This window comes from Protopterus annectens, chromosome 2.part1 (assembly GCF_019279795.1).
Source record: "Protopterus annectens isolate FY-2018-M chromosome 2.part1, PAN1.0, whole genome shotgun sequence".
In the NCBI taxonomy this organism is placed as follows: Eukaryota; Metazoa; Chordata; order Ceratodontiformes; family Protopteridae; genus Protopterus; species Protopterus annectens.
In genome coordinates, this window is record NC_056729.1 from 1,187,336,940 (window position 1) to 1,187,355,066 (window position 18,127).

The 18,127-nt window shown below is 42.3% G+C and overlaps 1 protein-coding gene across 1 annotated transcript in view; it reads right to left on the minus strand.

The window, feature by feature from the left end:
* Positions 1–7,621: 7,621 nt before the first annotated feature.
* Positions 7,622–18,127, minus strand: part of INTS9 (integrator complex subunit 9) — a 943,738-nt gene continuing 933,232 nt past the window's right edge. Inside the window, exon 13 of the mRNA XM_044062717.1 lies at positions 7,622–8,064. Within this exon, the coding sequence (XP_043918652.1) occupies positions 7,891–8,064 (174 nt within the window). The 3' untranslated portion in view covers positions 7,622–7,890. The remainder of the gene's footprint in view (positions 8,065–18,127) is intronic.

Here is an 18,127-nt window from a genome sequence, read left to right on the forward strand (position 1 = left end):
TAAATGAAGGATTGGTTCTCAATGAGACTCTGTCTTGATGAAAAATAAGAAATGGCTGTACTGCCATTAGGGCCTGTAACTCGGATACTATTCTTGCTGAGGTTATGGCCAGAAGGAAGGCAGTCTTCCAAGAGAGGAACTGTAGTTCTGCAGATGCTGCTGGTTCAAAGGGAGGCAGTGTTAGTTTTTCCAACACGAAGTTAAGGTCCCAAGTAGGCAGTGGTGGTTTCCTTGGATGATTGATGTTTTTAATTCCTCTTAGAAACTGTCTTAGCAGAGGATGAGAGAAGACAGGTGGATCAGTATTGTACTCTGCTGAAATTGCTGAAGCATGAATTTTAATGGAAGAGTAAGACAGGCCATTGTGGAGCATTTCTGCCAAATATTCCAGGATATGTGCCATGTTCATAACTGTTGCATCTAGGCCCTTTGAGGTGCTCCAGGTGTGAAATCTTTTCCATTTTTCTGAGTATGCCTTTCTTGTGGAAGGCCTGCGAGCTTCCATGATGATATCCTTCACTCTCTTGGATAGCTTATCCTGGTGATGAGTTAAGGTATTTTCCAGGCAGCTAGTTGTAATGTTTTCAGGTTGGAATGCAGAATTTTGTAATTGTGCTGTGTCAGGAGAAGCGGACATTGTGGCAGAAGCCATGGTTTTGTCCGTGACATGCTCTTTAGCAATGGGTAAAAGTGCTGTCTTGGCCAGTCCGGAGCTATCAGAATCACTCTTGGCTGCTCTGCCCTGATCTTCAGTAAGACCTTGGTCATTAATGGAAGAGGTGGGAATGCATACACTGTTAGAGTTCTCCAGCTGAAAGAGAGGGCGTCCACTTTCCATGCTTGTGGGTGGTATGTCCTTGAGCAGAATTTCTCCAGCCGATGATTGTGTGGGGAGGCAAAGAGGTCTATGTCCGGTCTCCCCCATGACTGTGTTATCTGATGGAAGATGTCTGGGTGCAGCGTCCATTCGTGTGCATCCATGATGCTCCTGCTTAAGCTGTCTGCCAGTACATTGTCCTTTCCTGGTACAAACTGGGATTGCAGCTGTATATTGAGAGTCAAGGAAAGTTCCCATAGATTCATTGCCAGTCTGCAAAGTGGGTAGGAATGGGTGCCTCCTTGCTTGTTTATGTACCACATAACTGTAGTGTTGTCTGTCCTTATTAGCAGGTGGCCTTGATGTAGAAATAACTTGAAGGCCTCGATTGCATGTATCACTGCCAGCATTTCCTTTTGGTTTATGTGCATGCGTAGCTCTTTTTGTGACCATAGTCCTTGAATGCATCTTCCTTCCATGTGCGCTCCCCATCCGTGGTCTGAAGCGTCCGTTGTAATGGTTTGGCTGGCTATTGGTTTGCTGAAGGGCAAACCCCTGTTTGACTGGCTTGCTTGAGCCCATCACATAAATTTCCTTTGAAGGCATGGGATGAGTGGTATCAAAGTTTCCAAGCTGTGACTGTGCTGAGTCCATAAACTCCTTAGGTACCATTGGAGTTTCCTCATATGTAGCCTTGCTTCAGGAATCAGAAGAATGCAAGAAGCCATGTAACCCAGGGCCTGCAGGATTTTCCTTGCAGTCAGCTGAGTTTGTCTTGACAGGTTTTTGAAGTAATCCGGTAGTTGGTTTTGTTTTTCTTCTGTAAGGAAAGCCATTTGCGTGGTTGTGTCTAGATCCGCACCCAGAAAAGTTATTCTTTGGGATGGTACAAGTCTTGACTTGTGAATGTTGACTGCATATCCCAAGGCCTGAAGAAGATAGATGGCATAATTCAAGTGTTTTACCAAAATTTGTTGTCTGTCCGCTTGTATAAGGCAGTCATCCAGATATGGGTATATTTGCATCCCCTGAAGTCTGCAGTGTGCAATCACTGATGCCAGGCATTTCGTGAATACTCTGGGCGCAGTAGATAAGCCAAAGGGCAATGCTGAGAATTGATAATGCTCTGAACCTGCAAAAAATCTGAGGTGTCTTCTGCAGCTTTGTCTGATAGGGACATGCAGGTATGCCTCCTTGAGGTCCAGAGTTACCAGCCAAGACCCCTTGCCCAGCATGGGAAGGAGTTGCTGTAGAGTCAGCATTTTGAATTTTGGCACAATGAGATAAGTATTTAGTGCGGACAAGTCGAGAATAGGCCTCCATTGCTTTTTTCTTGGAACAAGGAAGAGTCTGGAATAAAATCCTTGGCCTTGTTCTGCGAGAGGAACCTTTTCTATTGCTTTCATTTTCATTAAGTTGGAGATTTGTTTCAAAGCCTCTGCCCTTTGATTTGGTGGCAGGTCTGGCATGCCTCTTCTTTTCGGTAATGTGTGGAAATGGAACCTGTATCCTTTGTCTATTATTTGTAGTGTCCATTTGTCCCTTGTAATAATGTGCCAATTTTCTGAAAATAAGGAAAGCTTTCCGCCCAAAGGTGCTTCCAATTGAGCTCTGGTTGGCGGTGTCAAAGTAAAGTCATTGAGTCTGTCCTTGTGCAGCAGTTGTAGGCCCTGCACTACCTCTCTGGTTGGGAGGCTGCCATTGACGTCCTCTGTAGGAGCCTCTAGCTTGCCCTCTACCTCTGGCACGCCTGTTCTTGCCTCTCTGAAATCTGTCTGTGTCTGGAAAGGACCAGTTCTTGGAAGGCCAATTTCTGCTGAATCTTGGTGGTTGGACTTGCATAAAATCTTTGACTGTTTGCACAGATTTTGCCTTTTCTTCAAATTTCTTTAAGACCTCCTGAGCAGTGGAGCCAAACAACTTTTGCTTTTCCAGTGGAGCATCCAGATGCTTTGCTTTAACATGGTCTGGCAGAGATTGTTCCTTCAGCCAAGCATGCCTACGTATGACTGCACCTGTCATAGCTGACCTACATGAAGCTTCCAATGCATCATAACCACACTGCAAGAAATGGTTGCTAACCTGTTGAGAGTTATGTACCAGATCCTGAAGTGATTTGCGATCTAGGGGTTCAGGTGAAGACAGCTTTTTATGCAATTCATCTAACAAATATTCTTGGTACTGTATCATATGAAATTGACAGTTTAAAGCCCTCATAGAAAGGGTAACAGAAGTATACACTTTTTTACCCCATCGCTCTAAAGCCCTGGACTCCCTTTCAGAGGGGAGTGGATTTTTTGTAGTGACAGCTGCAACCCCTTTAGGGCCCTGGGAAATAGCTTCTGGATCAGCAGAGTGGGCCTTGTAAAGGAAAAGATGTGATTCCGAGACCCTGTAGTACCTATCGGGTTTGGCAGGAGCCGGAGGGAGAGTGTCAGGGGTTGTGCTAGATTCAGAGTACACATCATCAATGACATTCAAAACAGGGGGAATAGCCAAAGGTCTATGCTGAGGCAAATGCAAGAAGGTCCTTAATCTCTTCCTGGAATCAGAGAATTCCCGGCCCTGCCATTGGAAATGCTCCCTCATAGTGTGCAGAGTTTCCCCAAAAGACAAGACAGTTCTTCAGGAGGGGAGGCCAAAGGGATAGATTCCTCTGCATCTGAATCCTCGTAGGCCGAAAAAGCCTCCTCCTGGTAGTCCGAGAGAGCAGAGCCATCAGAGGCCTCATCTGAGGAGAGGGGATCAGAGGGCTCAACCCTGGGCCTTTTTTCTGTAGGAGGTTGAGAGCCCCTGTCCGGATGAGGCTGAGAGCCCCCTAATTAATGAAATAAGGTCCTCTGCTAGACTAAGGATCCGAGAACCTGTAGTGGGTCCCTGAGGGATAACCCTGGGAGGCATAGATTTTGAGTGTTTAGCAGCTTTAGCCCTAGAGAATGCCTTAATAGACATGGATGCATGAGGCCTGGCTGCACCACGTGCTGGTGTAGTTTTGTCTAAGGGAATGGTGTCGGAAGGTTCCTGGACACCAGATTCCAATGGAGATTCAACAACCAATACAGTAGTGGCCTCCGGGGCCGAGGTTGTCGGTTGTACGGTTTTGGTGGACGGTAGTACCAAGGACTCTGTTTCAGCTGAGACCGAGACACTTGTGGTAGGCCTGGCCGTGGTTTCAGCCGAAACCGTGGACTGCGTGCGTCGGTCCTTGTCCTTCCATTTCTTTATTAAATGTGAAGTCGGAGTCTCCAACGGCATTTTGTAAGCAAAACTAGCCCCAAAAAATTCCTCTGCAAACTCCGACCGACGTCTTAGAGTGCGTCGGTTGAAGGAAGCACAAGCGGAACAGGCCGAGACGTCGTGGTCTGGGCCTAGGCAAGGTAGGCAGTAAGAGTGGAAATCCTTATGAGGTATTTGTTTCCCACAAGTTAAGCAATTATTAATTTTATCTGACATCGGCTGAGGCAAGAAAGAGTCCCCAACGGGGTACTTAGCTTTTGAAGTCTTCGGTTTAGCTGAATTACAGGAGCTGGCCGACCGGCACTTGCGAACTGCTTCTGCTTCGGGCACCACGCGGCAAGAAAGACTGAGGAAGATGGCGTCGGCTGACACTTTTATACCCCAGGCGCTCTGGCGTCGGGAAGGCGACATCAGCCGACGCCAGACCCAGACTTTGGAATCCGGCCGACCGAAGGGCTGACTGAGGCAGGACAACCCATATGTGATGACTGCAGATGCATCCTTGAAGGACATCTGCTTCTGCTTTGGGCACCGTGCGGCAAGAAAGACTAAAGAAAATGGCGTCGGCCGCATATTTTATACCCCCGACAACGTGATGTCAGGGAAGGGCTGACAGCAGCCGATGCAGGACCCAAGACTTTGGAATTCAGGCCGGCTGAGGGCAACCTGCCAGCAGGATTACCCAAATGTAATGACTGCAAAAGTGAAACACGAAGAACATCTTCCAGAAGTTGTTTGCCATGCTTGCACAGAATCCCTCTGTTATATACCCAAAAATCATTGTATCCCAGGAAACAGAACTCTCTTTACCACTAGTTTCAATTAAATGCTGTATCATTCCAGTGAAGATGACTTTTAAAATACAAGCTAAAATGGCATTTCCACATTTGCTTGGTCATGAATTGGAAAGGTTCTAGTTAGAAGCAGCAAATTTATATATTCAGACAAATGTACTGTATAATTTGCCATAGTGGGTTTAATACCTCTGTGTTATTTAGACTGCTTGCAATTATTAGTTTGGTAACCATTTTCCTGCTAACGCTGCTACATAACAGGTTTTTCAATATCCATGTTATGCTACAACCAAACATCTACTTGCAAAGGGTAGTAATATCTCTAAAAGCTTAAGAATGGCTTTTTAGATGTTGCTAGAGTCATGCATAGGAGGGGAGTACAGGATCCATTTATGGCAGGTAGTTCTAAACAAAAAAAGTGATGGCCACCCAATGAATAGCATCTGTGTGGTAATCAAATGTCATACCCTGGCCCATCAGTGCAAATGAGTATGATAAAATCTGATACACAGATTGTGCATCTCTGGCTACAAAGTTACAGAAGTGCAACTCAAAATAGCTCACCACTAACTTGCATGTGGAGCCTTAGCTAGAAATGTAAATTTATGGGCAACTGTTTTTTTTTTCCTCCACAAACTGTTTTTAACAAAGCTAAAAGTTGAACAAAGATTACTATACCACTAAACAGTAATGCAACATGTATGGTAAAACAATCAAAATGCTAGAAGTGTGTCATTTTAGCACTGTTTTTATTTTCATATAAAATTTCTGCCTCAACTGCTTAGTTCAGGCCACAGCACTAAATGGTGCCTACATTAAGTGCCCTGTCTCAGAACTCCATGATTTGGTTTAGTGCTAATGTCTGGTCACTCTCTGTGTGGAGTTGTGGAGTTTTCATGTTCTCTCTGTTTACCTGTGCTTTTTCCAGTCTTGAATTCCTCACACCTCCCCAAAATATGAAGTCTATTTAATTTTTAAGGTCTATGTGGAACTATGAAATCTGCATGCTTACTGTTTGTAAGGGTTTTCTCATCTTTCTAAAGCATGTTTATAGATTTGTTACACCAAACTGTTCATATACTATTCTATATGCTTTTCAGTGAATCACATCCGGCTGAATTTCAAAACAATGAAAGTAAAATTCCTTCACTGAATCACAAATAACAGAAAGCACACAGAGGAAAGAACATTAAGAGAGTTTATACCCCCCCTTAAGTATAGTAACTTCACATTAGCACAACTGCAAAGAACTGGTGTGATTTCTTGTTTGTTCAGCAACATTGATTCCCTGCAGGCAACTCTCATTGCCAGTATGAAAATCAATCAAACATATTCATACATCGATACGCTTCTGCTGATCTACTACACTACTGTGTTAAACTAAATCACATTTTATGAAATACCATATCAAAGTATTTGAATAAATGAGTTTTCAACCATTTTTTTCATTGCTTTGTGAGTCAATCAAATGAAAAAACATGCATCTATATACGTTTTATACATAGTATACGTGTGTCTGTAGGAGAGAATCTATATATCTTGTATGTATGTATGTAGATACATATTTGTGTGCGTGTATTTACTTTCCTGCAGTGCTCCGAGTTGTAGCTGAAAATGATTTCAGAAGGATCACTTCACTTCACTTAACACTTATAAATGGAAAAAAATGCTTCACAGCTCCTCTGTTCATACATATCTTGTGCAAATTCAGAATCACAAGAAAGGGAATTCAGCACCCTGAACAACTCACCAACTTTGTACCCATCCAACAAATATTTAAAAATAACGGATATTCTACTAGATATCAATTAATAAATTGGCCACTTATGAACAAGTTGTAAACTATTGGTTTGACAGTTTACAAGCTATTTAATTTCTTAAAGGACAGCCTGTGCAACGATCATCACCTGTAAGGTGATACCCTAAGAACATGCCTCGCTCACCCCACCCTTGCCATGACACTGGGAAACTGTCATTTCTCAATATCTTGCAATTTCACCTCTAATAACAGACAGTAATTGTAGAAGCAGCATGGATTAACACACCTTCAGCACTCATATGTTCTTGAATTGGTGAGACTGAGTCATTGCCAGAACTCACGCTTGTAACATCTGACTTTCAGACTCATTTGAGATCAGTGTGTAAAATATTTACTATTGTGCCCTGAAAAAGATTCTAGTACAAAAACAATTTAGAGAGTAAAAATATATCTTTACAGCAACTCACAAGCAACAAATGTCAATGATTTAGCTCACAGCCATATCTTAGCCCTTTTTCTAGTGAATCCCTGTAGGTGGTTTTCAACACACACTACATTGTCAGGGGTAACAGATAAGACACACAATTATGGCACTAAAAAGCTGCAGAAGTTAGGTCAGCTGGATGACTAAGACATTTTTTTCTTTGAATCTTGATGTTGGAGAATGAAAGTGTAGCATGACATTTTGCATAACGCAAACATACTTGCGCATGATGCAGACTTATGAATCCGGACACAATATGCTGCAGCAATGATGTCTTTACTGTCTTACCTTTACTACAGGGTAGTCCAGGCTAGGATCTGGTTGTTATCCATAGTATGACTGAACATTCCCATTGAGAGGTATGGCACAAACAGCACCAGATAAAGTCATAAACAGCGCAAATGGAAATTTTAAAACACTATCAATTCTAGTTCAGTTTTAAAGTTGAAAATACAGGGTGTTATATTCTCCAATTCCCTTTACTTAAAGTAAATACTATAATAATGTGTCAAACTGAAGTAAACAAAACATTCTAAAAGTCAGAGTGCTCTCTTTATTTAAAAAAGTGAGATTGTTAAAAAGTTGTCAATTCTTGCAAATGTATTAACGGTGAAAAGAACATTAAAACTGAATTTCAGTTCTGCTTTTGTAATTTCATGTAGAACTCTCTCCATTGTACAAATACACATAGTCATTTCTAACAGTCATATTTTGGCAGCATCACTTATTTCACTCTTTCATTTCCCAAGAGTGTTAAGTTTCCAGCCACCTGCACATCTGCAGCTTCTTTGTAATTTCATTAAAGTTTTTGGAAGAACTTCAGAACCAGGTCCTTCAGCTGTGTCCGAAGCACTTCATTGTCACAGATGATGTGTGTGGAATCTTCTTCAAGCTGAATAAGTGTGTCTTCTGCCTGCAGGTGGACAATATGTCCCTCTGGAGTGTCCTCAACTTTAACATCAGTGATTCCATGCTGTGTAAAACAAAAGAAAATGCACTGAAAACAGAATGGCATTACTAGAAAATGAACAAGTAAATCTGAAACATTTTGAAAACACTTGTAACAGCATATAGGCTTATGATACTGAAGAATACTAAAGGCTGAAGTATTAGTGATATGAGAACAGCCTATATCTACTTCCAGTATTCATCAGGGGGTGAGCCATACAATGACTATTCTGTCAGACTGAAGAGGCTTGTGAGATTGGAGACACTGAACATTTGCTAATCTTAGCAGAACTACAACCTCCATCAAGCAGTGACCTACTCCAATGAAAACCATCTTGCTACTGAATCTGAAGTGTGTGTGAGTGTAGGTAGAAAAGAGAAAGAAATACTGCCAGTAAGAAGCTCTCAAGCATGTAAACTTCAGCAATTTTCCTGTGGAGATCTGTTGGTCCAGAATTGGATTTGTATGGTCAGGATCCAGAGAAGGGAGCATCCTCTTACAAAAAGACTGCCAAAGATGAAGCCTTCTGCCTTGTGCCTTACACTATCAATGAATTGTAACTTAATAGTGTCTTCTTCTTTCAGCTTTTCCCGGTTAGGGGTCGTCACAGTGGATCACCTGTCTGCTCATGATTGGCAGTGAAGTTTTACGGTGTTGAGTTGCCAGCCTGGTGCCCAACCTCCAACAGAAGGCACACACATGCACGCACTCAAGCCTAGGGCCAATTTAGTGTCTCCAATCCACCTACAGCATGTCTTTGGGATGTGGGAGGAAACCGGAGCACCCGGAGGAAACCCACGTGACCACAGGGAGGACATGCAGACTCCACACAGAAGGCTCCCCAGCCGAGAATCGAACCAGAGAACCTCTTGCTGTGAGGCGGCAATGCTAACCGCTGCACCACCATGGCCGCCCAATTGTAACTTAATAATGTGAGGCATACAATCTACAGATTTTATACCTTGCAAAGGCACAGTGCAGGTCTTGCTAAACTCAAGCACTCACTTCAAGAGCTAGAGCTAATGGCGCTCATCCTGAGCATGAAAAAACTTGTTCTTCTTTGATTTATGCCCCTATTAAAAACCTGGAAAGAAGAATGGACTAATTTAAGGACAACTATGACATGATCTGCAGTTAGCCTAAGAGACATCTGCACCTTCTGAAGGATGAGGGCCTGAAACTCTTAATATCCTGTAATCAGATGTGATGGCTACCAGTAAACACAACTTCCAGGAGATGTACATCAAAGATGCTAAATCAGTAGGTTCACAACTAGGATGGTCAAGCCTCTCAGTCAAGAAGTTTAGGTTCCATACAGAAGGGATTCTTCAAAAAAGAATGGAACTGCATAACACTTTAGGAAATGCTTGACCACCCCATCCTAAGTCACAGTCATCCCCTCCCTTGGGATCATGATGTGCAGGAACAGATGATGTGTGTCTTAGTTATGGAAAAAAAAACAGACCCAAGTCACACAAGTGCCGGACATTAGTCAGATGTACCCACATGCTGTCTTGGGGCAGCATACCTCTCTGCCCAAAGGAAAAACCTCTTCTGCTTGGCACATCTGTTAGGTGTCAAGCTTCTTGGCAGCCTCAGTTATTTCGAACATCCCCACCAGAAGGTCCATCAGAATAATCAAGTCTACAGTAAAAGCCGGTCTTCTCAGATTAGTTTGGCTGTTGCCCCGATTGCAGGGATTTCCTTGGCTTGTACCATGAGGGTTTCTTGAATCAACAGGGACCCAACAGCCAAAAGTCACACTCTTCTCTGACACTCCTGACATGAAAGGGCCACAAGGATAAGTTCTGTTCTTTATTCAATTAATTTTGTAAATCAGGAATGAAATCAAAGACAGCAATCTCTGCTAACAGAAGATGAAAAATGCATCTGCAACTAGCTTCCCGCATCCTGATGCACAGAGCTGGAGGAAAAAGTGCATTTTCCCAAGTGGTAAACAGGTCCATCTCCAGTGTGCTTCACTTGTGGAAGGTGTAAACTAGATGACTTCCAAATCCTTAAGGGCAAGAGAAGAATGGAAGAGTAGCTCAGGGAATCCACAAACATGTTCAGTTAGTTTGTGATGTAAATGGTGTGTGTGATGTCTCTGCTTATGTCACCCTCCCAGATGATTGCCCTTGCTCTATCCAGGTAGCTCCACCCTGCACACCCTTGTTTATTTACCATACAATGGATTGCACTGCAAGACAAAATCATGACTGGTTCCAGAAGTAACTTTCCCTCTAAAGCCTTCAAAATAAGGATGCAGAATGCATCTGGTAGTGGTTGATGCTGAGCTCCTTTCTTTGACAGAACATCTGGACTGAACTATAAGCAGTAAAGATAAAATTATACACCCTGCCACCAAATTCTCTCAGAATCTGTGATGGGTTTTGACTGAAGGAAATAAAGACCCACCATTAGGTTAGGGAATGCCCATCACCCTAGGGCCTTGTGAGAGAGGAATGACACCAGAAGATCCATGACCAAATGGCACCTCTACAGCCACAGATGCTTCAAGATCTACTTTAACATTCACACACTGATATAAAAATGGCACAGGGAAGACTGTGGTAGTTATAGGATCCCAGAGGACTCAAAAAGGTTCAATCCTGGACCTTCCACTTTGATGTCATCCTGGTTGCCAAAGCAATGAACACAGATCATGGCCAGAAACAAATGGCACTGGGGAGTTTCCATCTCTGTGCAGAAAAGGGAATCCTTTGAGATGGAATCAGAGAGAACTTCTGTTTTGCGGTAAACCCCCAAAACTGAAACCATTGCAGCCTACCTCTCAACCTCTTAAAGCAAGAAATCTGAACAAAGCCATAAATGACGGGGGACAAAGGCCCCAAAACAGGGACACTTTTTAAATATTGCTCTTACAAACTAAGAAAGTTGACAGAATAACAGGTTTTGCATTAGTATGAATTTTCTGAAGGGTATGGAGTCTGAAACTCAAATGCTTGTCATTTTTATTTTCTGACTTCCATCCTCAATGATTTGCCAAAAAATATATCAATTTTATGAGAAACAAACCAAAAATACAAGACAAAAATCTGGGCAACATTCTGAGAAAATCTGTACAGTTGAGAGGTATGCATTGTGGCAGTTATTCTAAGGGTCCTACTTGGGGTCTCTCAATGGGGCCACCAGAAGCCATGTATCCAAATAAGGGAATACATGGAGTTAATTATTTTGCAAGACCTCCAATACTACGGCTAGCACTACGATGCTAGAACTTGGTGAAGTGGTAAAATCAAACAACTGTATTTTGCACTGAAAGTCATGTTCATCCAGGGTGAAAAGGAGGAACCTTATAAGCACACTATAAATGCTGACTTGCCAGAAGATGTCCACATCCAGTGACACCATCCAGGTACCCTGCTGCAGAAAACATGAGTGCTTGCACAGCCATCACCAAAAGGGGATGTACTTCTTGAAGATGTAGAGATTCGGGATGTGTTGTAAATGATCCAGCCCTTTCTGTGCCAGAAAGAGGACGGAGTACAACTGTATGGCCTCAATATGAAGATATGTTAGCCTCTTTGGCCCCTCTGAGGAGTACAACTTAGGCCTTTTACAAGAGCACTGCTCTGAGAAGTACCCTTTCTGGAGGAAGCACTACATGCTCTAAGATGCAACCAACTGTGACTAAACTGAACTGAAGCTCCAGCCATTAGTGATGGGTTTCCAAGCCTACACACAATCTCACAGAACCTCACCCACACAGAAAACCACAGACAATAGACAGGATTGAGACTGCTGGGCCTGTGGTATCATTTAACTGGCACCACAGTCTAACAGTTGCCTGCCCTTCATTTTCAAACTGTGAAGAATTTACTTCTCTGGAGGATGACTGGGCTAAGATGAGGAAAAGGGGCAATGGAAGTTTGTAAAGGTCCCGCACAGTGATAACGACCTGCTTCCTTTAGAATGTTACTTATCAGATCCTGAGGGAGTTGGCTATAAAAAGACAGCCCCCCCCCAAAAAAAAAAGGTCATCCAGATTGGACTGCCTGGACTCTTCTCTTCAAGGAAGAGAGCTTCAGCCATGTAGACAGGTACCTCCACCCAGTTGCAGTAGCAAACGCATCAAAGTCAAAGTTGCAGCAGGCCACACAGAAAATATGAACATCAGCTTATCTTCTCTTACAGCCCAGACTCAGGACAGCATAAAAGACAATGTTTTGGTTATGCCCAAAAACACCTAACTATAAGAGAGAAGTTGGGAAAAGACACTATCCATCCATTATCTGTCTGTTCATCCATCTATCCCTGAAAACACAATAAGTGACTATCACTTGAGGAAAAAAGTTGGTAAGTATCCAAATAATTAAACATTTACTTATCTGAAACATGAGCTGTAGAGAGTGCATCTTTTTAAAGCAGCAGCAAACAATCAATATCTGGGGAAGGTAGAAAGATGTGGAGAATTGAGAGAGACAGGGGAGAATCTAAAACTATATGGTGGGGTTCAGTCTGTGGATCAGCATTTGGCAGTGATCAGTCCCAGACAGACTGGATAATCTAACATCTTTCATTTAGTCCTTACCTCCTATACTGGGATCACATGAGATATAAGTAGCTGGAATAAACATCAATTTTCTACTGATTTCATCCAACACCCCAAAGACACTAGAGTACACAAAATGGTGATGCTCAAATTTAAACACATCTGGATGCATGTAGGTGTAATATAATTTTGCAACAGACTGTTGTCCCATCCAATATTAGATTTTTGTCTTATGCTCAAAGCCTGCCAAAATGTAATTCAGCTCTCCATATCCCTGAAATGCGCAAGGTGGATACTAAGAATGGATGGATATTGCCACTACTGATACTTTTGCCAAGCAACAGCTAGCTTATGTTTATATAACTTATTTTGCCCTGCAATATTTAGGAGGTATCCAGATTCTGTATCACTTTGCAGTAAGTTTCTTTGTATTTAATTACATTTTGTTAACTGGGTAGTACGGACTGGTCTGAGGACTATCTTTCAGCCACAAGCTGGGCACACTGGATAAGGCAGATATATGGTATTCACAACAAGAAATCAAGAATATGGGCTTCCAAGATGGCTGCACATTGATAAACATAATTTCAGCTCTCCTAGTTAGAACAAAGAAATAAGTGATAGTAATTCTGTCAGCTTGAGTAAAATTCAGTTTCTGGCTAGAAAGTACACTACATGGATGCCAGCAAAGAAAAAGAAAATCAGCTAGAAAAGGTGAAGAAAAAATGCTGACTGGGAAGAATCCTGCAGCTGTTCAGCAACAAACAGTTCAAGCTTTGGTACAAGAGAGGACTTCCAGTAATTTAGAAGAAGAAAAATATCAAATGTACTCAGAGGTGAATAAAATAAACATTTGAAGGAGTATATCAACTCATATAAAACAAGGCTGGGAAAATATAAGAAGCTTAACTAGCTATTCAGGTGAACTGATAAAATTGCAAAAATCAGAGAGTGAAATGAAGAAAAAAGGCTGGCAGAGTATGAGACTTCTCAATAAGAGTGGTTTCAAAAAAGTGTATAGTAAGACACAGAATGCACAGAAAACCTGAGATTTTCTGTTCTACAAGTAAAACTGGAAAGAACAGACAATTATTAATTTATGAAAGCACAAATAAGCAACTGGACTGGTATTCCACAGCGGGATGTGTTCATTGAATGGGTACATCAAGTGTATATTCCAAACGTGGCCATGAGAAAGCAGCCAAAACCTATGCAGAAGGTTGATCCTGACAAAACTGGCAGTAGGGTAAGAATTAAAACTGGACAGAGCATTATTCATTATACATCAGGCAGAAGAGAAGCAAATTTATCCCAGCAATCAGGGAATGTTGAGAGGCAGGTGTGAGATTCAAGCTGCTGTATCCAACTGTCATCAGAATTTTTTTCCCTTGAGTATAAGGCATTTTTTATGTAGAACAGGCTAAGGAGGAAATAAAGTTTATCCAATAAAAAGTGAGCAATCAAACAGCTTTTGAGACACAGAAAAAAAGCACGAGTTGACTAGAAGAATCAAAAGTACTTTGGAGCCTGGTGTTGACAGATGGAGATGAAAAGGAAGATGACCAGCAACACTGAAATTAGTGAATAAATATGAGATTATAAAGCATCAATCACATTTGTGAAATATGGTTATGCAAGAAAACTACCTGGCATAATGCTTAAGGTCTTTGCCTCCAATGGACAAGGTACAAAGTTCGATCCTGACCTCCAGTCAATCCCTATTTGGAGTTTGTATGTTCCCCTTGTGTCTCTGTGGGGTTCTTCCCACCTCTGAACAACATGCTGTGTCTTTCCATCTCAAACTCACCAATGACTGGAGCCGTGAGCAGCAGCACAGCCTCTACATGGTGCCCTATAGGGGGAAGAGTTGTATAGACCTACTGCTTTGGACATCTACTGTGGTGTGCAGCATTCTTAAGATAGGAAAACACACATCACAGACTGCGCACAGTGGAAGGGCTACCCACTCGACGGTGTAAAATATGACTCTAGGTGATCCAGTCATGTTGACTAATGTCGCCAAATGGGCATGGGTATTTACCACTGATAAGTGGATTTAGGACCTGGCCTACTCCTATTCATGCTAATGGTGGGATGGGGTGTATATGCCCCTACTGGCCAGTGCGTGCCCACTATAAAGCCCAACACCCCTGGGTCAATAAGCTACTGGCCGGCCAGTGTCCAGTTACCTGAGATAGCTGTGTTGAGCAAAAGCTGGATGTAAAACCAATCAGCCTGCCAAACATGAACTAAGAATTTCTACACTCAGTGTAGGTTCACTGACAAGACACAGCTTGGAAGTGTTGACATGATGGTACAGAAGAGACTGGATATCCTATGTATCCAAGAGACAAGATGGAAGGGCAATGCAGCAAAGACACTGATTCAGAGTCAGAAGGATGATAACCTATAAATGGTGTGGGAATTGTGGTGTGTGAGAGGCTTCAGAAGCTGTGAGGAATACCATCAGAATCAGTGACACACTCATGGCAATCAAACTCCACTGTAATGATAAGGCAGTATGCCCAACAGCAGGGTTGTGACAGTGAGGAAAAGACTGCATTCAGACAGCAGTTACAAGAACTACTAGATAAAGCAGGACAACATGAATTAGTGTTGATAATGGGTAGCCATATCGGGACATAGAAAACAGGATACAAGGACCAGCTGGGTCCACATGGGTGGGACGACAGAAAAAGGAGAGGCTGTTCTAGACTCCTGTCTGGCAAATGGCTTAATAGGAGCCAACACATGATTCTGAAAGAGAGAGAGAGAGTCACAATATTACACAAAAGAGTGGTCAACAAGCAACTCAGGTGGACTTCCTCCTAGTAAGGAAAGGGCAGTGACGTAGAATCAATAATTGTAAAGTCATCCCCAGTGAAACAGTTGGCCCACAACATAAACAACTGGTGGCCACAATCAGTTGCAAGCAATGGTCAGAGAAGGCGCTAAGGTCAACAGAGACTAGGCTAAAGACCTGGAAGTTGACTGGAGTGAAAGTGCAAGAGTTCAAGGAATTACTCAGGGCTCTAGCACCTGAGCAGGAGGAAATACATGGAGTGGAAGAATGGCAGTGCCTCAAAACAGCATGTGTGAGGACTACAGAACAGATATGTGGCCCAGTCAGATATAGAAATACAGTATATATGGAAAGCTGGTAGTGGACTGTAGAAGCCCAGAAAGTCATCAAAAGAAAAAGAGCGCAGGAAAAAGTGAGAGATAGAAATGATTGACAGGCCTATGAAGGAATACTGATTGGCTAACAAAGAAGCTAAGGAAGGAGTTGCAATAGCAAAGAACAGGGCATCAGAGGCACTCTACCAGCTTCTGGAAAGTGACTCAGTAGGTGGCACAAAAACTATTATCAGGTTACAAGACAAAGACAGAAAGATAAAGAATCCAGTCAGACTCCTTTCATAAGGAATGCCAGCAACAACCTGCTCACCAGTCCATATGACATCAAAGGCAGATTGAAGGAGTACTTCCAGCAGCTTCTAAATGAAAAAAACCCACAGAAGCTGTACTGCCCCAGACACAGCCAGATGAGAGAAGAGAAGCCCACTGAAGAAGAAGTAAGAATAGCAATTAGGAAAATTAAGACAGGGAAAGCAGCAGGCTCAGATGAGGTCACAGCAGATATGATAAAGATGCTGGGTGAGATAGGGGAGAAGTGGCTCCTGATGCTACTCATAGCAGTGTCAAGAGAAAAGCATATCCTACATGATGGGAGAATAAGCATACTCATGCCAGTGTATAAGAACAAAGGGGCATCCACAACTGTGGGCAGTACAGAGGTATCAAACTCCTGTCACACTGCATGAAAGTTCTGGAGAGAGTGATTGATAAATAGATATGCAGAGTAGCAGAAAGTAAAATGGGAGGTAAGCAGTTCAGACTCAGATTAAAATGCAGCACAACTGACATGATGTTTGTAGTGAGATAGATAGGTAAGAAGAACCTAGAGATGAGGAAAGAGTCCAACTGGGTATTCCTAGATTTGGGGAAAGTATATGACACGGTTCTCAAGAAAGCTGTTTAGGCAGTACTGCAGTGGCTTGAAGTCCCAGATTGGTAGAATTAGCGCAGGCTATGTACAAGGACCCAATGATTCAAGAACAAACAGTTTTTGGTCTAACAGAGAGGTTCACAGTGAGAGTGGGTGTGCATCAGGGTTAAGCTCTGAGCCCACTGCTGTTGATGCTGGTGACTGACTACATTAACAAACAGGTTGGAGGTGACAGATAAACAAAGCTGCTGTATGCAAACAATGTGGCATTACATGCAGACTCTGAGCCAGAACATCATCAAAGGATAGGGGAATAGAATGCAAAACTGAAGGTACATGGGATGAAATTAAGTGGAGTTAACACACTGGTAATGTCAGCGAATTGGGGAAATCAGAAGAAGCTAAAAAGTGAGGTAGAAGGGGAGAGAGTAGAACAAGTTAATAGCTTTCAAGTGTCTGTGAAGGGTGGTTGAGAAGAAGAGAAGTCTGGATGAGGGGGAGGTCAAAGCTAGAATCAGAGCCTGTGGTGATGGAAATAAAGTGCTTGAGAAGAGTGGTAGGATGCACACTGTGGGACAGATGAAATAAGGACAAAACAGCAAAAGCCAAAATGGCTCCAATTGTAGAAAAGACCAAAGAGAACAGATTACAGTTGTTTGGGCCCATGTGCAGAAAAACAGAAGACAATCTGGTGAAGATGATGTGGGACAGACAGGAAGAAGGTAAGAGGAAACAGGTGTCCAGCAAAGAGGTGGGTGGATGTGAAGATCTGTGACAGTCAGGCATGAGTGTTGAAGAAGGAAGGAGTGTGGCAATGAATCGACAGAGATGGTAACAGTTAACATGACACCCCGACCCCATGTAGAAATTGGGGAAAAAGGGGGTTGATGATGATGATGATGGTTATGCAAGAAAAGTGGCTGAGAAAGACCGTACTTTTGTTGACTTTGCTAAACTTGTGGGTGGACTGCAAAGCATCTACTCTACTTTCTGTCATTAATATATATAATTACCATTTAGAAGAACATTAAAAAGGAAAAAAGTAACTAAGTAAAACAATTTTAGTTTTTAAATGATGTACGTATAAAATATTTAATGATACAAACTGCATTTTGTATAGAAGAGTTTTGTGTAGCATGTTGTCAGGGGTATTTTAAATGTGGGAGTCTTTTCAGTGATTGTTGTATGTGTGAAAGATATTAAAGTAAACAAGTCAATTTTCGTTGTAAGAAATATAAGCTTTACAATGTAATAAGTGAAGAAAGGATGGCCAAAAGCATTTATTTTTGATTTTAAGCTCTTTATTTAAGGTTTGATCACTTCTATTTTGTATCTTATTCTAATATTACATTTGTTTTGTTTTAAGTTTTCTGTTCCGTTGGAGTTTTAAGAGTTCCCCACCCACTTGTCCAGTCCTTGTTGTGTTCTTAAATCTGGTGGCCTTTGAGTTGCCCACCCCTACTATAAATCTCATTTTGGACCTCCTCCCAGTCCCATCTCTTCAGCTCATTCTACTGAGTAGAGAGAGATCATTTGGGAAGGCCCACTCCCTTAGTTTATCA